At 47.5% G+C, this 26,135-nt stretch overlaps 1 protein-coding gene across 1 annotated transcript; it reads left to right on the top strand.

The window, feature by feature from the left end:
- The first annotated feature begins 127 nt into the window (after positions 1–127).
- On the top strand, positions 128–25,721 carry NT5DC2 (5'-nucleotidase domain containing 2). Its single transcript, XM_059480402.1, has 14 exons — positions 128–432; positions 7,378–7,562; positions 8,280–8,354; positions 10,130–10,185; positions 11,884–11,977; positions 15,542–15,670; positions 18,724–18,784; positions 19,030–19,132; positions 19,602–19,703; positions 20,924–21,005; positions 24,014–24,100; positions 24,509–24,649; positions 24,881–24,945; positions 25,380–25,721. The coding sequence occupies exons 1-14, from the start codon at positions 189–191 to the stop codon at positions 25,639–25,641; spliced, it is 1,686 nt and encodes a 561-aa protein (XP_059336385.1). The 5' UTR covers positions 128–188; the 3' UTR covers positions 25,642–25,721.
- Positions 25,722–26,135: the final 414 nt, after the last annotated feature.

Genomic DNA, 26,135 nt, shown 5'->3' with positions numbered 1-26,135 from the left:
GGCCGGGGCGGGGCGGGGGCGGGGCCTGGCGTGAGGGAGCCGTGAGGCGCCGGCCCCGCCCCCGAGCCCGGCCCGGCCCCTGTGGGCGGAGCGGGCCCCGAGCCCCGGGGATTGTCCGCCCGCCGGTGCCGCCGCGGGCCGGGAGAGCAGCGGAGCAGTCCCGGCGGTGTGCGGTGTCCGGCGGGGCCATGGCGGCGCTGGGCTCGGCGGTGCTGCGGAGGGGAGGCGGCGCGGCCCCCCGGCTCCTCGCCGTGGCTGTGTCCTGCCAGAGCTGCCGGCACAAAGCCACCGGGGACGGAGGGCACGGGCAGCCCCGGGAGCAGCACCCGGCGGCCCCCGGCAGAGTCGGCGGCCAGCCCGTCTCGGCCGAGGGAGCGGACACCAAGACCTACCTGTGGGCCAGGTACCACGAGATGAAGAAGCTGGTGTACGGTAAGGGGCTGCCACGTCCTGCCGGGCCGGCCTTTCCCTTCTTTTTTCCCCTCTCCTTTCTCCTCTTCGCATCTCGGTGCCTCTGCCCGCCCCGCCGCCCTGGGATGTGCCCGTGCTGTGCAGATGCCGGGTTAGGAGCCTTTCTCCCCGGCCATCCCCATCCACATCTTCCGTGGCCCGCGGCTCTCTGGGATGGTTTTATTTCATTGAAATCTGGTCTCGATCTTCCTCTCCCCATCCTGGGCTTCCTTCTGTGCAGATCCCCGTCTGGACTCAGCATTGCAGGACATGCAGGGTACATGGGACTTTTCATAACTGGCCATTGTCGGCATTGTCGTGGCAAATGGTCTGAATGAAGGGCTTGTTGCCTTTTTCTGCAGTTTGCCTTGGCTGGCACACGGAATCGCGTTAGATTTGGACAAATGGATGGTGATGCTGAGTGAAGGGTGACGAGTCTGAGTCACCAGTGGCACAGGAGTGAGCCTGAAGAGTGCTGATGCTGCAGCTCCTGGGATGGGTCCTGGTCGTGAGCTCAGTTTGGGTTCCACATGTGTCACACCTTCTGCTCAGGAGTGCGATTTTGCTTCTCTGACCAAAAAGTTACCTGGCTCTGTCGGGTACTTTGAAATCTTGCCAAGCCAGGAGAAAACTCAGACTGCTCGCCAAGTCTGTCTGTGTGTAAAACAGGATTGTGGTCTTTTTGGCAGCAGCAGACCTCCACTGTATTAAACACTCCTAAAAATAGCTTTAATGACATGAGGGCAAGGAACTTTTTCCTGTTGGTTTCTTGATTCTTGAAATGCTGAAGGTAAGCATTGTGCAGAGCTAGGAAGTGAGTTTGTGCCTGCTCTTACAGAACTCTCTGTTAGCTTTTGTTTACTTAAGGGCTTGGATAAGGACAGCAGTCAGCCCTAGGCATCTGGAAGAACTTTCTCCCTGTTCTAAGATCGACAAGGTCTGTCATTCCCTCCTCCCCCATCTTCCAGTCCACTGCATTTGACATCAAATCTCGAGTCCTTCATGATGCACAAACCCAAGGGAATTGGCTGCTGATCCATTGGGTGCTCAGGCTGCTGCATTCCAGGATGGGAGCTCCTTTCCCAGCGCTGTTGAAGGCAGTGCAGGATGCTGACAGAGGACTGGGGCTTTGGTGATACCCTCCAAGACTGAGTTGTGGTTTTAGCCCCACTGCTTAAAAGAAATTCCAATTTGCAGTGCTTGTATTGCTGTTTGGACCTTGCTATCCTCAAAGGCATTATTGTGTTTTCCATAATGGGACTGAAGCCATAAATGCAGATGTGTGCTAATAGGCTGTGGCACGGTCTCTTGGCAGAATGCTTGGTTTGCTACGTGAGATTGTCAAGTTTGTGTTCACATAACTCTGGTGTGATGCAAGAGAAGCAGTTTTTAATTGAGGTGGAGCAGTAATCACCAGGAGTAAATGCCAAATGAAGTCAGGTGAAGTAGCCCAAGTGTCACAGAGCAGACTCTTCACAAACCTTCAGGAAGCCATCAGATATGGTGAATAAGGCCTTCATTTGTTCAAAGAGTATCCCCCCAAACTAAAATTTCAAGACTGTGCTGTTATTCAGATCTTGCCAGGAAGAGACAGAGTTGGTCCAAGTTTTAATTGTTGCTTTGATGACTGAGCAGTTGTGCAGAATGTGGCAGCAGTCTGTTCCTTTGGGCCTGGTTTCTAACTCTGGTGTGAGGTGAGTGCTTGCCCAGCACTGAGTTTGGGCAGGCTCCTGTGGTGCCTCCTTCCCCTTCCCCCTCTGAAATGCCACCTTTGTGCAGTCCCTGTCCTGTGCTGTCAGTGACTGTCACTGGTTTGGAGCGAGTCTCTGCCAGGAGAGTTCATGGTGTGTTTTCAGCCCAGCCCTTGCTTAGCTCCAGCTCCATGGAGCCCTGCTGCATTTCTGCACCACAAATGCTGACTGAGCTGAACGGGGCAGGATGTGCAGGACGAGTTTCTGTGCAATGGTGGTGCAGGTTTGGGGCCAGAGGAGAGGCACAAGGAGCTCTCAACTCTATAAAGACATTTCTGCTCTGCCAGGCTGGAGTGGGGTGACACAAATGACAGCACAACGAAGCTGCACAGAGAGTGCCTCTGAGGTGAAACTTCCTCTCAGCATTGACTTAAGAGAAACCATTCTCTCCATTATCCCCCTATTGCCTATTGCAACACTGACTCTTATGACCAAATTTCATTACCTGTAAAAACTTGAGGATAAAAATTTAAGGCAGTTACTGTGCTTTTTTCTTTTTCTCCTGCCAAAAGGAAAGGTACATTCACATTAGTCAGAGGGATGGAGTTGAGCAAGACTTGCTGTTTTCTGATCTGATAAATGTCAAGGAAGGCTGATAAGCTCTCGAAATCAGCTTTGAAGTCCTGTGCTCTAGGAAACATCGGGACAGCCAAGCCAGTGATGCTTTGGCTATAAGCAAGTGTCTGTTTTTTCCTAGGCGTTCCAAATCTGTAAACAGTGGCTACACTAACTCAGCTTTCCTGGGCAACTTTACAATATCTGCAAACTTCTTGCATGACAAGTTTGAGAATGGCTAAATGTGAGAACAGCCAGAACTGGAAGAGTGACCAGTTATGTAAACTTCTCAGTTTTGCTTTCTTGGATATAACCCATTTTTCTTGTGAAGAACTCTTGTAGCATTTCTGTAGTGCCTTTGTATTTTAAAAGTGTAATTTTAGAATGAAATTATATTTTTAATATTGCTTTTAGTTAATGTAGATTTCATTGGCCGGAAATCCCAAAATATTTAGGCACAGTAGCATAAATCCAAGGTCTTTTAACATGGTTCCTCTGAAATTAAATGGTCTTTAGATAATATTTTTCTCTTCCTACCATATCTGCTTTGGCTGGTGGGAGTGCTTTGCAGGAAATGGCACAAAACAACCCTTCAAAAGGATAAAGGGGTACTTGGAAGGGAGGAAACTGGCAGTTTGTCTTTAGAAAGCAACTTAGTGTGAACAAGGGAAACTTTTTGATTCATGAAGAATGTGGAGGATGATGGCTATCTGCTTCTCTGTACCCTTCTTTTCCCTGCTTGTCTTATGAAGAAATTAGTGCAGATGTCTGCTGGGTTGAACTTGTGGGAGTACAAAGGGTGTGAGACGCGGGTGAGTTGCCTCGTTTGTGTATTTCCTGCAGGATGCTCTTGGCACCCCGGGAGCACAGAAAAGCGGGAGACGTGCTTGGCACCTCCTGCCCAGAGCGTTTTTCACATCAGAAGGGGCCAGATGGTGTCTGTAGTGTCTGCTCACAGTTAATTACCTGCTTTTGTGTCCATCTCTGCTCTCCTGTTGGGGATTGAGGGTTATTGCTTTCTAACAATGTGCGCTATTGCCTGGGAAGAGACACTCTGATTTCAGCAGCTGCCCAGGTTCTCACAGAGGGAAAATGAAGATGTTGTGTGTTTATTGTGCATTTACACCCAGGTGTGAGAGATCAAACACGCTTTCTTGTGGTCTGCTGCTGAATTTCATCATGTGCCTGGACGTGCAGCACTTCCCTAAAATCAGTCGGAGCTGCAGACAGGAGCCGATTGTGCAAGCAGGCAGATTCCAGGCTGCATCCAGTGCAAGAGCAACTTTTTCCACACCGTCCTCCCATGTGCTCACTCTGCCTCTCCCTCAGAGCAGACTTCCTGGGTGAAGTGCTGAGTAGGCAGTGACTAACTGATATTGTCTGCCTTTCTAGTCAGGACCCAGACAGAAGGAGTAGCTGGCATTATTATTCTTTTTTAATAACCAAAACTGGTCTTCATTTTGTTTTGTGTGGTTGTCTTGTTTAATTTATTATATCTATCCAGCAATTTTATGGTGTCCTGGCAAAGGAGAAGAGCAAAAGCTATCATTCTTGAAAAATGGCATCTTCATGAGCTTCTGGTGGGTGTCTGTTTGTTTTGATTTGACAATTGCCAGGAAATCTGAGACAAAGATCCCTGGCAGATTACGTGCAGAGCAGCAGCGCCCGAGCCTGCAGCCCAGGACCTGACTAGCACTGAGGATTGGTAACCACCCAGGAGGATATCTTTGAAAAACATACAAACAAACAAAACACCACAAAAAAGCAAACCAAACCCCCAAACAAACACAATTAAAGCAAGCTTCTTGAAGCCTGGCTCAGTAACCCTGAGGCGTGTTTGGGCTCTGGTATTGAAACTGATTTTGTGTGTGCTCCCAGGTTGTGTCTTTTCCCTGCTGTAGTTGGAACCTGCACGGAGACTGCACGAGTTTGAGGAGATGGAGACCTGCAGCTCTGTTGAGGAGGGTGCTGCAAAAGGACATTTACACTGACACAAACATGCATCATGAATCTCTAGACTGAACCACAGAGATTTCCTCCTCCTCAGAGGAGCAGTGACTTTGAAATTACTGTCAATTCAAGATGTAGGATGATGGGGTGGACAGAGCAAGCTGCAAGTTGTGAGTGATGTGGAATAGGAAACAACAAAAAGATGTGTGGTGCTTGGGGAAGTGAACATAGGGAATGTTGTGTGTGAGCAGTGGGTGTAAATCACTTGGGCTGCTGTGTGCATCCTTTTTCAGCCCTTAGGAGGTAAGAGAGAATATGCTGTGTAAGTGAATGACAAAATATGAGTGGGGAAAAATGATCTGGGCTGTCAGAGGACAGCAGAGAGGCTCTGTACCTTTGAGGCTGGCAGGGAGGAGCATTGCTTCACTCACTGGGTCTAAATGTACTTCATAAGTTGTGCTGTGGCACAGTAACTGCTTATCACAGATAGGACTTGCTTGGTAAAGCTTAGACTGCTCTCTCCTTGTTACAAAATCCCACTGCTCCCTTAGTTTTTCCTGATATTTTTGCAAAAGTTGTGGCTGGCATGTGTGGTTGAATCTAGAAGATTCTCTTTACCTCTGTGAATGGAGAGGTAGGGTTCAGGCAGTGGTATTTTGTGATGCTCTCAGCCTATCAATATGTGTTGTCCTCAATATATTAGCAAAAGGGGAATGTTGGAAGAGCTTGACCTCTCTGTAGGGACACTGTAGCAGCAAGTTGGGTGCATTTGTCATAGAAAGAAAAAAGTGCTTTAATAGAAGAGGAAAGCCCTGCACATTTCCCCTGAGATATGATTAAGGTTGTGTCATCATTTTTCTTGTGAGGGAGAAAAATAACACCCAGCAAATCCCAGTGTAAGCTTAGAAAAAGGTCTTGCCACAAGTTGACTGGGGGTGAGGACAGGAAGTGGAGCTCTGTTTATTTATGGTGCAAAGAGCATTTATGATGAAAGTAGGAAAGCTGTGATAATCTGAATCCTATTTACATTTCCCATCTTTTAAAATCTCTGGAAAGCACTTGGATTGCATCCTCTCTCCTAAGCCTCTTCCAGGAATGTTGCCACCAGCTGAGCACTGACAGAGAGCTTTTGTTCCTGGTGTGTAGCCAGTAAGTCAGCCCTCCTGCCTTAATACACTGCTTTATTTTCTAGTGATTCCTTGCCACATGATCTGGTGAATGGTATTTGAAGGCCAAATGGAAGGCAGTTAGGAGAGAAGGAAGGGTATGTTTTGTAACAGTGATTTTTTTTTTTTTTCCCTGAGAAAGAAACATTTAGAAATATTTGAATCTATTTCTTTGGTTACCTCTCTGAATTACAGCTCACAAAAGAACTTCAACCTTTTGCCTAAATTCTGTTATAATTCCAGACAAAATCTTTATTGGGAAGGGCTGATATCTCTTTCTAATAACGTATTTTTTGTCCTAGACACAGATGGAACTTGGTTTTATAGCAAGGAAGCAGTAAAGAACGAGGACAGGGGTCCTTGCTAAATGCCAAAAGTTAAGGTAGGAAAAGAAAAAATCCTACCCACTGATGCTGAGTAGGATCTGGAAAACGCCTGCTCTTTTATTATTCAAAGAGAAAATGACCCATCTTTGAGGAGGGAGGAAATATCTCCTTCCCCTCTGTCCCCCAGTGTGGCTGTGACCAGGCAACCTACCACAAAGAATTGTTTTTATTGCCCTTTCTTGCTGGGGCCAGTCCTCGTGGAGCGGGGAGCCTGCGGGAAGATCTGTTCCTGCCTCTCCCATTGCAGTGGAGTGGAAGCTCTCCTCTCTGCACTGCCTCTGGGAAGGGATTTCTATCCAGGTAGTTTAGCTGATTGGTCACTGAACCCCATTTTCTCAGTGCTCTGGGGAGCAAATTGTTATTCCCAAGCACCTTGAGCAGTAACCCTGCTTTGCAGTGACAAACCTCATGTGAGGGCTGAGCTGTGCCCACAGCTGTTTATCAGAGGAAAGCAGATCACTTGCTGCTATCAGAATTGCATGCTCCAGGAGCATAACTTACTGTGGGGTATTTTTTACATGTAGCTGTTTGTACTTTGGTTTTTCCTGCCAATTAATACAAAAATTTAAAAAGTCCTAATGCTACTCACAGGATTTCTCTGTGAAGTCTGGTTGCCTCTGTGAGAAGCAAAAAATGCCAGAAGACAAACCTCAAAATTTCAGATTTGGAGTAACCTAGACTTTTCCAAGAGCCTGTTTGCTTGTGAGGGGTGTGTGTTTTTCTGGTGATTTATCACAGCTGCCTTTCTCATTGAAGCCTGCAGAAACTGCAGCTGCTCTGAGATAGAAATTTGACACTTCAAAACCTCGGGTCTGCTTTGCTTCATGTAGGCCAGAGAGCAGGGGGCATTGTTTTGCAGCTTCCTGACACAAAAGGTCGGTCTGGCTGTGCAGATGGTTACAGAGCTTTATCTCCAGGTGCAGCCAGAGGTTTCACAGTGTGTTTTTTCACGGGGACGTTATTTGAGTGAGTGAACAAACGGCAGCAGCCTTCCCCAGCAGCTCTGTGCTCTTTGCTGCTGCTGTGTGGCATTTCCAGCTGCTGTCAGGTCCAGAACAAAAAGTCTAAACTTCAGTGATGCTCTCAGTTTCTCTAACTCCTCCCCTTTCCTTTGTTTAGATCTCCTTCCACCAGGAGTCTGCAATCTGCTCAACCCCGCCGCCATCTACGCTAACAATGAGATCAGCCTGGGAGATGTGGAGATCTATGGCTTCGACTACGATTACACATTAGCACAGTATTCTAATTTACTGCACTCCATGATTTTCAACACTGCCAGAGACATCCTAATAGAACAATTCAAGGTAATGAGGTGCTAAGAGTTTCCACTCAATGAAGCTTGCTGCTGTCTTTGCAATACCCCAGACATGCTTGTGCAGGCATTATACACACATGTCAATTACTTGATTTATTGAGATAAACTTAATATTTCACAATCTTTGATTGCAGAATTAATTTCCTTTGAGATTATTTAACATGATGTACATTCCTGAGGTTTTATAAAGTGGAGTGGGAGCCTTAGTGTAAAAAAGCCCAGGTCAGCTGTACTCAGCTATGGAAATAATGCCTACAGGATTGCTGGTAGGAGGTGCACATGGTGGCTGAACATAAATCATGGGCCAACTCTGAAGCTGTGCAGGACTTGGAATGTGCTGGTCGATGGGATGATGCCCTAGAGCATGTCCCAGAACAGACACTCTGTTTGCAATGGGTGACTGCTTATGCATTTTTTCTCATCCTGCCTTTCTGTTTAGAGGGGCTCTGCAGTGCCAATCTTTAAAAATATGTGCAAAGATTACAAGAAGTGTCCTCACTGCCTCAGTGAATCTGATGCTTTTTCACTACTGTCCTTTACATGAGAAAAACTAGTTTGGGGTATCCTGATCCCTTTGTCTTGCTCCATTCATCCACTTTCTTTGCTGAAGGGCCAAAATTAGACAGGACTAAAGGAGCTCAGGTGAAATGATTGTGTTGATTATCCAGTGCTTATGCTCTAATGATGTGGCTGTTTGTGTTCCCAGTATCCAGAAGGGCTTGGGAAGTATGACTACATTCCAGGGTTTGCCATACGGGGACTTCACTATGATGTACAAAAGGTAAGCTGTACAAAGTTCACTCTCCTGGCCTTTGTTTTCCTCTGTTATGTTTTCAGTGGAGATACTTTATGTCACTGCTTGCAATAACATCTGTCACCAAATGACCAGCGAGTCTGGCTGGCTGGGCTCTTCACTGCTTGGGTTCTTCCCCAAAGAAAGATGTCTATTGTGCCAGCCTGACCTCCAGCAGAATGGGACATTCTAGCAAAGGCCTCTGCTAAACAGCCTTGCAAATTTAAAAGTCAATTAATTCCACAGGCTAATTAATAGAAAACTGCGCTTGTTTATGTGATCATTTCTGTCTTTCAGGAAATTGAAACAACAAAACTCAGTCCTGCATCTACAAGTATTTGCCAGGAGCAGAGGCATAATGTCTTACTCTAATAATAGAAATGACTTGCCAGGAGAATGCTTTGGGAAGCTTTCCCCACCCCCCACCCCGAATAATAGGAGTGCTTGGAATAAGATCCAAGCTACTTGAGATGCATACTTCTTAAGAACACAGGCAGCAGAGTGCAGGCATTAGCTTTAACCCTTTTCAGTGCTTTGGCTCTGTTCCCTGATGCCCAGTGATGCCATGCTGGCTGCTGCAGCCAGGCAGTCAGGTGGGAGCTCAGCACAGAAAGTTGTTTCACTGGAGTAGCTTTATTGTATGTTGAGTTTGAGTGAGTTCAGAGAAGCAGGCAGTGCAGGCTGGAGTGTGTGTGCTGTCCTCCTGCAGGAGGGAAAAAGGAGAATGAAGGAAAAAACTCTAGAGATTTTCTGTCTTTTGTCCTAACTGTGGAGACAGCATGGCAGCAGAGCCCTCATGCCTCTGGCCTTACAAAGCAAGAAGTAGATCTGTGGGAAACTGAAGGTTCTTTCTCTGTTTGAATCTTTGGCTGCTGTATCTGAGAAACATGGGCAAGTGGCCTGGCCAAGCAAAGCACCCTTTGAGTGAGTGGAAAGTAGAGAACTCTCTTTTCTCAGGATCAGAGTTTGCAAAAAACACAGAAATCTGGGCTATGCCTGTCTACAACTTTCAGCATATTTGCCTGCACTCCTCACAGATTACTGGGAGGTTTGCCCACAGTGTAACAAGATACACTGATATTGTATCCTGATGGAAGAAGTTCAATGCCATGTTCCAGTGGGAGCTGTGGAGTGATGTGGGTTTAGTGTGAGGCTGCTTCCATCCCAAGGATTTGTGTTACAGCTTCAGAGTGATGGATGGAGAAGGATGGCTCATGATTAGGGGAGTCTCTGTTACCAGCCTGGTGAGCTCCTGGACATCTTTCCTTCAATGTCTGCTGGGAAGGGGAGAGCTGGAGCTCTTGTGTGAGGAAAATGACTGAGTGCTGCTGTGCTCTGAAATAAAACTTGCCCACTTAGTTCTGCTTAAGATAAAGGTGGGGGGAAACAGATCTGTGCACACAACGCTCCTTTGGAATATGTGTTTTCTTGAGGAGAGATAAGAATAGACTGTCTTGAGTCACAGAAATATTGTTGTCCCTGTTTTTCAACTGCATCCCTGTCTACAAATTGGGGTATAACAGACTTTGGCTCATAGAAGGATGGTCTTTTGCCAGAGAGACCAATAAAAAGACACAGTATGAATAAGTGTGTCTAAAAGTAGCTGGAGAATAAGTGCTGTCTAAAGTGTATAGAAGTGGTATGCTCATACTGAACTTTATTTTCTGAATGTCATTTGTGTGGAATTTTAAACTGAATAAGGTTTCAGTGTAAATTTTAACAATAACTGAGTTCTAACAGTAAATATTTATCCCTTGTCACAGAGTCTCCTCATGAAGATCGATGCTTTCCATTATGTCCAGCTGGGGACTGCATATAGGTCTGTCAGTTCTGAAAATCACTTTCTAAATGCTTATGTATGCAAAAGTGGATTTCTACATCTCACTGTATGTTCATGGCATAGGTTGCTTTGCTTCTTTCCTGAGCAGAGCACAGTCTTGTCTGGCTCATCCTGTTTGCTCTTGCTTCAAATGCTTACCTGGCATATAATTGCAAGGAGTTAATTTTTCTCAAGCATTTCAAGCCGGGTGTGGGTGGGAAGACCTGGAGCTTTTTGTAATGGTTAATAGCACATCTGGTCACATACACTGCCTGGTGTTGCAGCTGCAGCTACAGCATGGCTGGGTTAACACCTCAGAGCACACAGAGCCAAAAGGGAAGGGCTCTTCTAAATGTGGCTCACACATGGGCCTTTTTCAGGCAGGATTTTGTCCCAACAGTGCTCTGCTGGGCCTTGGAGAGTGATCTGGATGTGCAAATTACATCTTAAAGCAACATAGACGTGCCAATAAATTAATAATGCATCAGAATCTGGGCTCACTTTAAGTCCCAGATTGTCCTGTTTTTCCTTTAGTTCTCCAAAAAGAGCTGGGTATGCTTTGGGATAAGTGGCTGATACAGTGCAGAGCAAATTTTTCTCCTACAAGTTGTGAGACTGGAGACTGAGAAAATACCTTGCTCCAAAGAGGAGTGGAGTTGGTGTGTAAGAAGTAGTAATTTATAAATATCAATAGCAAATCTCCTGTAAATCCTATGTTGTATTTCCTGAGCATGGAAGCCAATGTGTTTTTTTCCTTGATCTCTGCCCTTTTGCTGTTAAGCTTTAGTTACAGTAAACACTCTAAGAATATTAAGAAGGGCGTTTCATAACCAGAGACAATTGGCTTCTTTGAGTGCCAGTTTGGGGGGTGAGGGGACCAGGGGTTTGTACTGCTCCATATTGTACTTCATCTTCATAAAGAGATTTTTAGTGAAAACACATTTTAATTTTTCTTTTCCCTAGTGTCCTTTGGTAACTGTCTTTTTTTGAGTGTCCTTCTAAACTTTCCTTTGCTTTTGTGCACAACTGAGGCAACATTTAACTTCTTAGATGCTGTGTCATAACTGAGTAGAAAAGGAGAAAGGGAAAGTTGCTGACTGCTTGAGCAAAGAGTCATCAAAATTGTGCAAGAGGCAAAACCTGCAGCAGTCAGATAACCTGATGTTATGAACTACACAGATCAGCCATACTCCTGGTTTGGGTGTTTTTGAGAAAACAGCCTTCTCTGTTGAATGGTCTTAGTCAAGATCTGGTTCTGTTTAGGAAAACTGAATAAGAAGGAAACCCTGTTTTCAGGAAGCCTTTTCCTACACCTTTCATTAAAGGTGATGTATCTCATGGAAGCAACATCTCCAAACCAAGTTAGTTACCCAGTGCTGCCCGAGTCAGGGCTGATTTGGTGGGGCAGTCCTGTCAGCAAATTGACAGCAGACAGAGAGAAGCCTCTGGCTGGACTCTGCTGGAATGTGGATAAAGCCCCTCAATTAACTTGTAGGAGCAAAAGAGGTATCTGAGGAATGTCTTGGGAAAGATTTTATGTGGATCTTTAGAGCCGTTGGGCTCTCTGCCTGTCTCCTTTGAGCAGGAGGAATTTTTGAGTTTTAGGAAAGAGCCTGTTTGCCCTGTCCTGTTTTTCTCTGCTGTTTGTAGCACTGCACAGACAGTGATTATTGACAAACTGCTTTGTTTTGTGTCTAGGGGGCTCAAACCGGTGCCTGATGAAGAGGTGATTGAACTCTACGGTGGTACCCAGCACATCCCCCTGTACCAGATGAGTGACTTCTATGGCAAGGTATTGTAAACCCCCCCAGCTCTTTGGACAGCTGGAACACAGAGGGAATTGTATGCACATGTAAATGACTGCAGCCTCCCTTGGAAAGGCTGGTCCCCAGTGAGCTGCAGTGTGTGTTTTTGTTCTAGTGGGAATATGCCCCAGAGGTTATTTAGCAGTTTAGCATCTGAAAGACATCTGCAAAGCATTTTTAAATACCAGGGCTATTGGCCTAGAGCTAAATGGCTTTGAAGACTGATAGGGAGATGTTCCCTGCTTGTTCCTTGGCCAAATCAGGCTCCCAAGCTACCCCTGCAGCCTGCAGTGCTGTGTTAGCAGTGAGCTGTTGGGGAGGAGGTCTCTGGGGGGTAGCAGGAGTGCCTGCAGGGTGCTTGCAGTGCCTTTCTGTCTTTGGTTTTGGGTAGGGTGTTTTCCCCTTCATGTTAAGGATCTCCCTCCACACTCCTTCAGAACTGCTCAGGGGATATTATTTATAGAGTTGTAGTCCATGAGTGTAGGGATAGTAAAATACTGACATTCTGTCTGTAGGGGCTGTAAAAATCCTCTGGTTGCCTGAACTAGAGGAAGTTAGGAGAGGTTTTTCTTCCTTGTGTCTCATGTGGCACAGTGGCCAAGCAGGACCTTTCACATCCCTTCTCCCAGAGCTGCTTTGTTTCTTGCCTCAGTTCTGGTGCCTTAGGGGAAGCTGGAAGGAGAAGGGCACACTTCCTCTGTAATACCCCTGTGAGTCTGCTCTGTGAAGTCTCCAGCAAGGTCACTGCTTGATTTTTCTCTTTCTCTCTTGGGAACAATTAATCTGAGTGGTTGCTTTCTGGATAAGTATATACTCTGTTTATAGCTCAATGACGTTTCCAGCTTTGAAATAGGACATTTTTGTTTAGAATTTGATCTGTCTGTAAACTGCCATTGACTGGCCTCCTCCTGTGCAACTCTCCTCACTCCTGCCAGACTTGAGCTGATTTCATCTTTCTTTTTATATTATTGTAAACATGAAACCTGCTGCAAGTTGTGGCTTTCTGTAGGACCACGTGATTATGCTGAGGTGAGTCTTTATGTGCTTGTATGTACCAGGTGCTTTCTTCTTTCCTGTAGCTGGTATTGAAAAATTTGTCTAAAGAAGTAGAGATATCAGCTTAGTCTTTGTGAAGAGGTGAATCTCCTCTCCTATTAATGTAATAGACTCCATGAGCTAATAGGTGGATCTCAAAGAGAACAAAAGTATTGACAATTAATAGCATTTGCATTCAGCAATGTCTGCTCAGCCTGTGCCACTCAGTGGGGCATATTTTCCCACATTAGTGAGAAAGATGAAAGAAGGGTTATGATGACTGCTGGTGTGAGCAGGTGCAGTGAATGGTGAGGAGTGAGCCTTTAGCAGGGCTCTTTGATTTGTTCTCCTCAGTCTGCCATGCTGATGCTGCTGTATGAGCAACAGGAGAGTTGCTAACAGGCAACAAGAGAAGTGGCACTGATATGGCTGAAGTGTGTAAATACTTAAGTATTTACTTAAATACTTCAATAAATCCCTTAAGTGTTTTCCTGGATCTCTGTTAGCAGGAGTGTGTGACAGCTGCCAGCATCCCAACACCTGCAGTAGTTGGGCACAGATCTTTCCCAAGGTTCAGCACTGCAGCTGCTGTGGCTTTACATGTGATGGCCTGTAAGGAAGGTGCAGGTGTCAAGGGAGTTGTAGAAAAAGCACATGTAACACTCTGAAAGCACAGTCCAATTTTTGTCACAACTCCTGTCACTATGTCTGCCTAAGGAAGTCAAGGCCATTAAAGGGACTTGGGAGAGGTTGGACTTGCCAAGAAAAATGAAACAAGGCACAGAAATTAAATCAGAGTTGACAAGGTAAATCTTTGCTGTTAACACTGAACATTTACCTGTCTGCTCTGTACTTCAGGTATTGACAGGTAGGACAGGTCATTGGTCTGCTAAATCCCATACCTAGTTATTTCAGTAGGAACTGCCTGGCTTTGTCCCTCTTGCTTCTTTCCCATAATCTCTGAACAGAAAAAAAGATGAAGGTTGTTTACATAAAATTTTGGTGTTGCTATGGGAGAAATATTCCCTTAGCAAGCAGACATCAGAATGGACAGAAGTGTTGGAAGGAGTCAGTGAGTATCCTAAGCAGCACCACCATGTGTGGTAGGTGGCCCTTTGTGTTGTCTTCTGCTGTAGGTGAAATTGTCCTGTGCTGGGTGGATGGAAATTTATAACCCTCAGCACACCAACATGGCTTTTGATGGCAGCATTTTTTGGTAATACACCTCAAGCAAAATGCTGTTTGTTATTCCTTTGCCCTTTTGACCCCAATTTGTATTGCCCCAGGTGTTGCCTTTAGACAAGGCTGGTCTCCTGCCACCCTTAGCCAGCCAGACTAAATGGGAGATGTTCTCTTGTTACACATTCTGCCATGACAGGGCCACATTTGTCATTAGACAGCAGGGGCCCTGTCAGCTTTCATCATCTGCACCTTCTGTGGCTTTCTGGGTGCTGCTTTCATGTCTGTGTTTCACACAGCTCTAATAAACTTTCTGAAGTGGGTCAGTACTATCCTACAGTGTTCCAACTTCATGGCTCTCAGTCCTGGATTGCTCAAAGCCCATGCACAGACATGATGGAGCTGGATTGCCAGGGCACTGCTGGTGACCAGTTCATGGGGAGTCTGTGTGCTTCCCAAGTTACTTCCCATATACAGGACCTTAGTAATTGACCCATTCTGGTCTGGAACTTCATCAATGGAAAATGAAAAAATTGATCCCAGCTTCATCTTGCAAGGGAGACTCACTGCAGTCCTCTGCACAGGTGGTATCTGCAGAATAAATAAAGTTTATTTTACTGGAAAGCCTCTCTGGGGCCAAAGTTGGCTCTTGGCCTGCTGATAGATTTGTGATTGATAGGCAATAAAAATAGCAAATGTGTGTGAGAGTGCAGCTCTGCCTAATGCAAGGGCAGTTATTCCTTGGTGAGGATGTAATTGTCCATTTCCACTTGACTGCTGCTGGGCTGCAGTTCTTTTTCCTCTGGGCTTTCTCTAGTGACACACAGGCATTGGCCAATGGCTTGTTGGAGTGATTCTTACACTGCCTTGTGAAATCTCACTGGAACCTGGTTTGAGCAGCTTGGTGCCCTGTGTAGCCTGGTTGGGATGAGCAATGTGGCATCTTCAGCAAGGCCCTTGTCTGCTGCTGTAGCAGAGCATTGTCTGTTGGCACCTCTATTAATGCCAAGAGTCCAGGTGGGAAGCAGAGGTTGAATTAAAATATCTGGGACCAACTCCCTGCTTCCCCCATCTTCACCATGTGGTATTAATGATGCTGGGTTTGTGTAAACATTTATGTGAAGGAGACACCTCTCTCTCTCTCTTCAAGGTTGGTGTTTTGGTTGAGAAGAGAGGGCTGCTTGCTGAGTGACTGGGATTTACCACACCAGGGTTTTTCTTGTTATTAGTCTGGAATATATTTCAGATGATGCTGGGTGATATGAGTTTGTTTGTTGGCTTTATTTTTTTCCAGTATTTTTGGCCTAATGCCTCCTTTTCATTTTTTTGCTTTCCAGGGTCCATCACTTAAGCAGTTTATGGACATTTTTTCTCTCCCTGAAATGACACTGCTCTCTTCAGTCATTGATTACTTTATCACCCATGGCATTGAGTTTGACCAGGTGCATCTCTACAAAGACATATCTGTAAGTGAAATGCCAACTGCCCCACAGCTCACACCCATCAGAGTTGTGAACTCTGCAGCACTGCAAACCCAAGGGTTTGCAGTGACCAGCCTGATATGACAGCTCTGTTGTCCCTTTAGATCAAAGCCTTACCAGGGAATATTCAAAGCTGTGTTTTCAGAACATGTTTGGGCTCTGTCTGTACTACAGAGCTGGTGTTTCTGGTGTATCCTGTGTGGGAGTGCCTAAGCTGCTTAGGCTGAAGGTCCTTCCATGGGAAATATATCACAAAGCTTGTGTAAATGTTTTCTGGTTCTGCAGACTTTTAATTTGTTTTCCTTAATATTTCATTTGTCAAATAGAAAAGCTGTGTATCAAACAGTTTACTTTATACAGTGATTGCTGTAAAACACCTGTCCTGGCTTGCTCTGAGGATCCTGTACCCCTTGCAGCTGCATAGTCTGATCCAGTGGTGACTCCAGCTTTCATGTGTCATTTACTTCAAGGTGTTAAGTGGCACTTGAAAGGGCTGTGTGGGATTATCAGCATTGTTGGGGCTGTTTGACTTTTCAGTTCATGCTGTAGACAAGATGTAAGTGCTTGAGATTGCTGCTCTGGGTGATTTATGCTGACAGACAACACATTTTCCTTATTGCACTCCCTTTTCCATGGAGAAGGGTTTTTGATTGGTACCTTGTGGGGCTGTTAGGCTCACCCACTGGCTGTTCAGTTCTGGGAGGGAAATGGGGCTCCAAGGGGAAATGGGGTTTCAAGTCTGTGCTGCTGCCTTGTGATAAGGATCCACCTGTCAGCTGTGTGTCCTGGCCTTCTGTTGGTGCTAGATAGGAACCTGCCTGCCCATTTCCCACAAGACCTTAACATGTTTCAAGGGTGTTGTTTTTTCTCTTGGGGTGGGGAAAATGTGAAGAAGGCATATAGCTGACTCCTGAGGCCTTTTGTGAAGAGTATCTTCTTTTGAGTTCAAAGTATCTTCTATTGAGATCAAATGGATGTGTTCCTAATTGAAATCTTGAGAGCAGGGGGATGGTTGCCACAGCTGATTCATGTCCAATGCAGGGCAGCTGGTGTGGTCCAGCCCTCAGACTGCTCAGTGCTAATCCTGGCTTTGTCCTTTTGGAGGAGAATGTGGTCCTCTCTGAGGAACAACTAAAGTAGGCAAAGAAGAGAGCTGAGGCAGAAAATCTGTGGCAATGCCTGAGATCTATATTGAAAGTAGGGACCATCACATGCTCTCACCAGAAGAGTTCTTGCTTTTTTCCTGTACAATGAGGATAAACAAACATTTTTTCAAAACTTATCCCTTTGCACTACCCAGGTTCAAGTGCAAAGAAATGTTTTGTGAACATGAGCACAGAGATCCTTCTGTGCCTGTAGAGGACTTGCATAGCCCAGCTGTGAGGACAGCACTGGCTTAGCCTGACACCCTGCTGTAACTCCTGGTGGTACTGCTGATGTGTGTTTGGGAGCAGGCTGAGTGCTACAGGCACTGCACCGAGTCAAAAGGGCAGATCCTGGGCTATGGCAAAGGCTGAAGGTGACATGTAATTAAAGCAGTCCTGTCACACCAGTTTGGTCACTTCATATTTGAGAGTAAGAATGTGCAGTTTACCCTGCTTCCCCTTGGAGGCATTTTTTTGATGCCTACCAAGGCTCCAAGATTTTACCTACAGAAACATTATAGTTTTCCCTTTTTTTTTCTTATTTTCTTTTTTGGAGGGCAGGAATTTAGGGAAAGAGCACACTGAAATGTTTTTTCTCTGCAAAGGTTTTGGCACAAGTCCAAAGATCTGCTTGCTTTTAAGTGACAAGCAAGATCTGCTTGCTTTTGAGTTAAGAGAAAGCTGTTTTCTTGTCAGAGCTCCTGCCCTCTTTTCAGATTCCTTCCAATAAGGCAATGAGATGTGACCTCTGCGTTTTTGCCCTTCAAATCCACACGATGGAAAGAAGCTCTTAAAACTCCATTTTTAAGTGGTTATGCCTCCACCTTCATCATCCCCTTTTAAGTTGTAAATTGTGGTTCTCTCCAGCTCTGAAGGAAATTTTCTGGGGTCATGAGGAGGTTTCCCCAGCACTGCCATGAGAGCAGTTGACTGTGTGGCAATGTTACTGTAGTGATATCAGTGGTGAAGTCTGAAAGGGCAGCTACTGAAGGGGCACACACAGTGTCACAGTGTCATAGGAATTTAAGGGTCCTGGGGAAAGGCAGCAATTTGTTTACCTGTGTGAATTGTCAGGGATGAAAACAGTGCTGTTCAAACAAGCATTTGCATGTGCAAGCACTGCAAACTGTGTTGCTGCTCTGGAAATGGTTTTGTGGGTCTGGCATATCTTGCTGGATGGAGACTTGTGCAGAATCTCAGTTGGGTGTGTCTAAAACTGTGCTGTATCTTGGCTTCTGGCCTGGAAAATAGAGAATATTTGGATGCCCTTGACAACATCTGTTTTAACTTGCCTCCCTCCCAGCTGTGTATTGTGCCACCCTGCTATGGGAGCTTCTGCTCTGCCTGTGCACACTGGTCACCCAGGGTTCTGAGCTGTGGCCCTCTTTGGTTTGTGGGGAGCACTGGGGATCACAGGTGCTCTCCTCTGCTGCTGTTCACACTCCTGTCCTCACTCCTGTCCTTTGGGTCACACCTGGCAGAGCTTCCACAGGCACAGGGGGAACAAAAGCCACCTGGTGTGTGAGACAGTACAGTGTTGGGACAGTAAATGGTTTTGGAGTGGCACAGTCCTTATTGCCTTGGAACCAGTGGGGTAACATGTGCTCGTTTCCAAGAGCAGGAAGGAACTTGTGCTTCCACAGATAAGTTTTGAGGTTTTCCCTCTTACACTGCATCAGCTGAGCCAGCCACCCTGTTCTTCTTCAGGCATCTTGGTGAGCCTTGCTGGGCAGGCTCTGCTGCTTTGCAGTGATGGAGCTTTTGTTCATTCAGCAAGGAGAGGATGTGTCATTACTGCCTTGGTCCTCAGTGGTGGCAGTAGGTTTGTATGCTGGGAAACAGGAATGCCATGTTGTAAAACTGAAACATTTTCCCCCCTGCTCTTTTCTTTAGGATGCAATTAGAGATGTTCATGTGAAAGGAGTGATGTACAAATGGATTGAAAAAGATATGGGTGAGTTAAATAGAGCTCTGGTGCCAGATTCACTTGTCACTTCCTCTTTAGGTAGAAGTGATGGGGATGAGGAAGGCCACTTTGTCACCATGGTGGTTTATTGCCTGCCTGCCTGGGGTGGATCTAACTCTGAACTTTTGCATCTTTAGTGGTATAGGGGCTAGGTTTGGTTTGGTTTATAGAAATGTGGTCATGACTTATGCCAGAGTGTTCTGATGGATGCTGTATGTTTCATTCTGGTACAGAGCAGTATATCCTGCACGGGGATGAAATCTATGCTGTGCTAAACCGCCTGGTGAACCACAAGAAGAAGCTGTTCCTCATCACAAACAGTCCCTTTAGCTTTGTGTGAGTACCATTACTGCTCATCAGTGGGTCACCATGGCACAGCAAGAGCTGTACAGGGCACTCCCTCTTCTGAGCACCTGGAATTTGTATGGGACAGGGTTTTGTAGCAGTAGTCATGGAGCTCTCTGGGAACTGTTTGTGGTGAGTGTTGCACCCACAGCATTGATCTCACTTTTTGGAGAAGTTACAAAGCTGTGGCTGGCCACAACATTGGAGAGCTGACACTGCCTCTAGCAGTGTTTGATGTATCACAGACTTCCCTGGGCTTCCAGTGGTGCAGAAGAAAGTGTGTGACAGCTTGAAACAAAGCACAGCATCAATACTTCATCCAATGAGACAGCTTTGGGGGCTTCACAAATCTGTTTTCTTCCCTGTTACTGAAATAAGAGTTAATTTAGGGCAAACTGTTGTAAAGATGCAGTGTTGGGTGAAAAAAGAATACTGGATCTGTTAACTTTTCTGCTCCTAGGGACAAAGGAATGAAGCACATGGTTGGCAAGAACTGGCGGGATTTATTCGACATGGTCATTGTGCAGGCGGACAAGCCCAACTTCTTCACCGACCGCCGCAAGTACGTGTGCAGGGCAGCCCTGCCTGGGCCTGGGCCCTCCCTGCAGGGAGCTGCTCCTCTGGCCTGCCAGGAAGCACTGCCTGCTAAGCACAGTCTGCCTCCAGAAGCATTCAGCCTTCTCTCAGATACTCTCTGAGGAGGCAAGGATTGACCAGTCTGGGAGTAAGGGGAGAGAATGTGTAGAGCCAAGCAGAAAACGTGCTTCTAAAATTGGCCTGAGAGATGGCCATTTCTTGTCCTGAGAGTATGACAAAATCTTTCCTTTTCCTCTTCCCCACAGCAAGTATCTGTGTGGTTTGTTTTTTGAGGTTTTTTGGGATCTTGTTTGTATTGGATACATGTTTGGGAACTGGCAGTCCTGGAAGCCTTTTTATGTGGCAGCTGAGTTTTGTGGTCAGTTAGGAGCTGCCAATAGAAAGGCTGCTGTCCTTACTTTGCTCTTTGGCTTCTTTGCTTTGGGTACTTGTGTCTGCTTAGTTGAGAATTGGTCTGTTCTTTCCTTTGTATGTGTTTTCCTCCCCCACTACCCAGACTGTTGGCATATGCTGGAGCAAACTATGGAATGGCTTTATAAGCTCTGCTGGCCTGGTAAAGGTTTTTTCATGGGCTGCAGGTGACATGCTTTACTAGCACAGCTTGGAGCTATGATGATCTGGCCCTCTTGGAAATAAAACCTACAGCTGCCTGGTGTCTTAGATGCACTCATGGAGTGGAGAATGTCATGGCAAGCCCTCAGGAAAAACAAGAGACAGCTCAGTTCACCTGGTGAACTCAGCATGGGGATTGCTTTCCATTCTCTCTGCAGACTTGCTTTATCCTATTAGGACATTCCATGGTCTCTGTTGGGCTGGGGCATAGCCAGGCTGGAAGAGCACACAAAGTGTTTCATGGCAAAGCCTTCTTGGCCTTGGCGTTTCAGAAGGAGTTATTATGGTTATTTTCTTCCTCTCTGTATGTGAAAACAAGAAGAATTGCTAGGGATTTTGACATGAAATGGTTACAGTCAGTGAAGCATTTTGGAAAGGTATTTCCCTTTCATACTTTCTCTTCCCCTGAGAAAATAGTGCAGAAAGCCCAGAAGGTCACTTAGAACTCATATAGAGCTTTTATTTTAAGTTGTTACATAGGTAAACAAGTTTTGTGATTCAAATGTTCTGGTTGCTGGGTAACAATCACCAAAAATCAAAAGAAGTTGACATCTCCCCCTGTTTTTTCCCCAGACCTTTTAGAAAACTGGATGATAAAGGCTCACTACAGTGGGACAAAATAAACCAGCTGGAGAAGGGAAAGATCTACAAAGAGGTAAAGTGAATGGGGGCAAGCAGGAGTCTGAAATGGTGGAGACATAGAGCACACCTGCAGTTTTGGAAACCACTGGAAAAACAGGAGAATCTGCTTGGTCAGGGTGAGGGGAAATGATGGGTTCTGCTGTAGGACACTTGTTCGTGGTTGGTGTTTGAAAGGTAGAACACAGAAGTCCTTGAAAAGAGCATCTGTGGAGGTAGAGGGTGTTTGTAAGATGACACACTCTGGGCTGTGCTGGCTGTGGGCAGTGGGAGGTGGCCTGTCCCCAGGAGCTCTCCCTGCCTGATAGGACACTGTGCCCCAGAATGCTTTCAGCATGGGTTTGGCACTAGGCATGGAAGGACAGAGACAAGTGGGAAAGGCAGAGCAGGGCCAGGTAACTTAAGGTGTGGGGTACTTGCTTTTCTGCCCAGGGGAAGCTGTGCTGAGTTACCTCTGCCAGGCTGGGTTGTCCCTGCTGCTGCCCTGTTTGTGCGAGGTGGGGTGGAAGGGAAATATCCCCTGGATGTGTGGGAGGGGCCAGTGAATGTCCCCTGCCCCCTTCACCCTGGGAGCTCTGCTCTGACATTGTCCAGCACGGCCAACTGTGCACTCTTCCCTCAGCTCTTCTGATTCTGGTCCTGAAACTCTTGTCCTGGAGGGGCTCCCAGGTCTGGTAGTTGAGGCTAAAAAGTCACAGCTCTCTGAAATCTGATGTGCATGCAAAGATCTTCCACACCTCACTCCAAACTGTTCTCCATAAGGTTGGAAAAGGTGGACTTGTGTAGAATAAAGAAATAAGGAATAAAGAAACAAGGGTGATCCTGTAGGGTACAGAGCATCAAAGAGAGTACAAAGCCTGGCTCCTGACTCTCCCCTTCTGGAAGGAGTAGCATGTCCAAGGATGAGCTGCAGCTCTGGTGAGCTTGCTGCCCTGAGTGTTGTCCTTGCAGCTGGCCTGTCCCCTGAGACAAGCTGCCTCTGGCTTTAGGACGGTTTGTTCTTGGTTATTTGAGCTGTCCAATCCCACGGGAAGGAGCTGTTAGTGAGATTTCAGTCAATTAGCTGGGACCTGACCCGTTGTAGCAGAGTAGGTCATGTCCTTGAGTAGTGCTGTTGGGAAACCTCTGTCTGGTGGGTCTGCCAAAGGGCTGGGCTGGTGTCCCATCCTCTGCCAAGAGCTCAGAGCTGGGAACATGCAGGCAGAGCTCATTCCCAGAGGGTTAGCAGCTCCTTCAGGAGAAAGGGCACACCTCACCCATGGAGTTCATTGCTGCACTAAATCCTGCCCTTGACCCACCTATGTCTTGTGGCCACAGGTTGCTCACCCAAGTGAATGGTGCACTGAGGAAGGGAAAATACGAGGGAGGAAGGTGGGCTGGGTAGGATTTTGGGCTCCTGTCCAGTTCTTCCCCACTGTCATGTTTATCTGACTGCATTAAGGTTGTTGCCTAACTGTGGCTCTTTGGGTGCATCCTGGTTGTAGCCCACCCTGTCTCCAGCATTTTTGTTCCTTGGAGTGTCACAATATGTTTCTTTCTGGCAAGTGTCACTGGCCATGGCCCTTGCTGTGCTGGGGATGTTGCCAGAGGCCTCTGAGCTGTTGCTGTCCCCTGAAGCAGGGCTGGATGGTAGTTTTTTTCTTGTGGGTATCTCATGAATGGGACCTCAGGGATTGGTGTTTTGCCCTAGGGACTGGGAAGTTGAAGTGATGCCCTCTAGGCCCTCTGTTCCAACAGATGTGGTGTTTTCTGTATGTGCCAAGTTTGTACTCCTTTCCCTCTCCAGATCTGTGATATTGGGGGAAATGAGGGCAGGACCTGGAAATCTCAGAACAGGTGTGGCTCCATGGAGCTCCAAGCACAAGTTTCCTGCCATTGCTGTTTGAGGTGACTGGAGCACAGCAAGAGGACTCTGCTCCTTGCAAGGCTGTGCTCCATCTCCTTCTCTGACAGTGCCTTTTGAGCAGGCCTCATGTGAGCAGCAGCAATGTTGTATCTGAGAAGTGCAGAGGCTGTTTTGTGCTGTTAAGGGAAGTCTGTTCAGCTCCAGGGATGCTGCAGGAACAGAAGGCCCAGCACCCTGGTCCTGGGCAGCCTTAGCTGTGCATTCAGCAAGCTGCCAGTGGCTGCTGGGGGCTGCCTTGTGTTTGGGGGCTTTCTGGCCAGGCTGGTGCTGGTGGCTGGGGGTGCTGGCTCCCTCCTGCCACTGGAGACTGGCCAGGGGGATTGCTGCTGAGTGCCTCATAGGCTTACACTGACTGCATGTGCTGGTCTGCTGGCATTGATGGGCCCATTTCCTTTCCTAGTGGCTTTTGTTCTCGTGACTCATGTGCAAAACTTGTGTGGAGATGGAAGGGTAGTCCCTGAAGTGCCTTCTGTGCATGTGTGGATGTTTGGAAAGCCTTGAAAGCTGCTTGCTGCTGTGCTTTAGCTGGTGCTTTGGGGTTTGGTTTGTTTTACTCAGCTGTGAATCTGTGCAGGCTGCCTGGCTCTTTGGCTTGGTTAAACAGTTCCTGTGGACATGTGGGTGTTGTTAATCTTTGGGGTTGAGATGGTGGTCAGGGATGTAGAACAGCTCCTGACTCCAGAAGCCTTGCCTGGCAGTGCTCACCTTCCCTCTGGTGCACCCTGTGAGGTGAAATCATTATCACCTGAGACCAACAACTTCTAAACCAGGTGTTCTTTCTGCCCAACCTCAGGCTTTTCTAATTTAGGCATTTCTTGGCCTCTAAACTGCCTCCTTTTGTTGCCTTTTTACACCATGTTTTCTTCTTGACTTGCTGTGCCCTAGACCACAGAACTTTGGAAGAATTTTTGCCTTTTTTTAAGGCTAGAGAAAAATCTGAGGGATGTACAGGGAATTTTCACATAGGAAGAAAGTGAAGTGAGGTGGGGAAGGACAGAAAGCTCTGGGTGTAGATGGTGGGGCAGCACATGGGGTTGACATCCCATGAGAGTGCTCACACCTGCCTGGGGTGAGGTGTCCTGTACCCACATTTCACACTGTGCTCCTGTCACTTGCAGGGCAACCTCTTTGATTTCCTGAGGCTGACAGGCTGGCGTGGATCCAAAGTGCTCTACTTTGGGGACCATCTGTACAGTGACCTTGCGGTGAGTGCAATGTCTCTGCCCTCCAGTGGGCTGGGAGCAGTCCCACATGGCTGCTGGGGCTGGAGATAAGGCAGGGCCTGCTCTGAATGCTCAGGGCTGTGCTGGGTGTCCCCCACAACAGGACACACAGGCTGTCAGACAGAGGCAAGCACTGGAGAAAAGGCTCCTGAAGTACCTTCTGTGGGTAAAGTGTGAATTTGAGAGCAGTTTGTAAGGATCCCACCTTTTTAGGTGCTTCATGCAACTGATCCTAGTGACCAGGAGATGGTTGTTATTGGCACGGGCCATGGATGGCTGTCCCCTGAGAATGAGAAATGGGAACAAACCCACTCTTCTAGGAACCAGGGTTGTGTTTGGCTTTCAATCTTTATGTTGAATTCTTGGTTGTTTTTTCACCCTGACCTCCAGGACCTCATGCTGCGTCATGGCTGGAGGACGGGAGCCATCGTTCCTGAGCTGGAGACGGAGATCCGGATCATAAACACGGAGCAGTACATGCACTCCCTGACCTGGCAGCAGGCTCTCACAGGGCTGCTGGAGAGAATGCAGGTAGACAGCTCCTGGCTGAGCAGGACAGGTTATGTGCTGCCTTCTGAGCCTGAATTTTGGGTTTAGCATGGGGATGAAGGGATGTACCATCTTGCCTGGTTCCTAAAAACATCTCATCCTCCTCCTGGTGCAGTGGGCTCTGGGTTTGTGAGTTACAGTGGAAATTGCAGGGAGCTGAGGTGTGGCCTGCAGGACTGATGGATGTGATGCTTTCTACTGCTGTCTTTGCAGATGTATCAGGACGCAGAGTCTAAGCAAGTATTGCTGGAGTGGATGAAGGAACGGCAGGAGATCAGGTGAGCATTTCCCCCCCTCACTTGTGAGGTCTCTTGGGGGCTCCCAGGCCCTGCTTTGTAACCTGCTTTGGGGACAATGCTGCTGCAGCTGCTGGACTCTGGTCCTGCCTGGTGTCACTTGCCTCTGGGTGAGGGCCATGCAGCAGGGCAGTGCTGCAGGCTGGGAGGTTGGACTGGTTTGAAGGCAGGGTGGGAAAGGGGAGTGCTGGGAGGGGCTGGTGGCTGTCTGCTACTGCAGCTCCCACAGCTCCTGACACTGCCCATAACAGTGGAGCACTGAATATTCATCAGTCTCACTGCACAGGGACTGGCCTGCACCACAGTACTTGGGGTGATCCCCTGATGCCCAGGGAATGGAGTGGCCCCGGGCTAAGGGAGTGGGAAGAATCTGTGACCACAGTTTTAGCTACAGAGCACCATCTCTTTGTTCTCAGGTCTCTGACGAAGAACCTGTTCAACCCCCAGTTTGGAAGCATCTTCCGCACCTTCCACAACCCCACGTACTTCTCCCGCCGGCTGGTGCGCTTCTCTGATATCTACATGGCTTCCATCAGCTGCCTGCTCAACTACGACGTGAATTTCACCTTCTACCCCCGGCGCACCCCTCTGCAGCACGAGGCGCCGCTCTGGATGGATCAGCTGTGCACGGGCTGCATGAAAACGCCCTTCCTGGAGGAGATGGTGCACATCCGGTGAAGGGCAGGTACTGCAGGCGGCAGCAGCGCGGCCGGGGCCGGCAGCACCTCTGTCTACCACTAAAGGGCGTTTGACACTTGCGTGTGTGTGTAGATGGTGTGTTTATTCCTCCCTTCACTGGCTCCATCCCTTTCCCTGAAGTGCACTGCAGGCTGCACAGAGGATGGGTGCTTGTGCAGGGAGTCCTCTCGAGGAGTAGGTGAGATGGAAGGGCCAATGCTGGTGGTGGGACACTGCCCCCCCCCCCCCGCTCTGTGCCCAGACACGTGGCTCAGGCACGGAGCTCCACATCTCCAGTGCTTGGTGACAACAACCCATGGGAGGTGTGACAAGGTGTGTCAGGTCTACAGCTCCCCCCATAGCCTGGGACTGCAGCATGAGTGACTCTGCAGATGGACAGGGAGGGTCAGGACTGCCAGCTGGGCAACCACTCAAGCCCATCAGTGAGAGCATCACATGACAAAGCAGCAGCAGCACTACCTGTCCAGTTCCCC

Source organism: Ammospiza nelsoni, chromosome 11, assembly GCF_027579445.1.
Source record: "Ammospiza nelsoni isolate bAmmNel1 chromosome 11, bAmmNel1.pri, whole genome shotgun sequence".
NCBI lineage: Eukaryota > Metazoa > Chordata > Aves > Passeriformes > Passerellidae > Ammospiza > Ammospiza nelsoni.
The sequence above is the reverse complement of the archived record's forward strand: the minus strand, read 5'-3'. Positions and strand labels throughout refer to the sequence as shown.

What these genes read in the sequence shown, in the direction of transcription:
- NT5DC2 (XM_059480402.1), top strand. Translation starts at nt 189, where the DNA reads ATGGCGGCGCTGGGCTCGGCGGTGCTGCGGAGGGGAGGCGGCGCGGCC. An exon ending in CAGCTGGGGACTGCATATAG is followed by an intron (nt 10,186 to 11,883) that starts GTCTGTCAGTTC and finishes TTTTGTGTCTAG; the next exon opens with GGGGCTCAAACCGGTGCCTG. An exon ending in GGCTGCTGGAGAGAATGCAG is followed by an intron (nt 24,650 to 24,880) that starts GTAGACAGCTCC and finishes CTGTCTTTGCAG; the next exon opens with ATGTATCAGGACGCAGAGTC.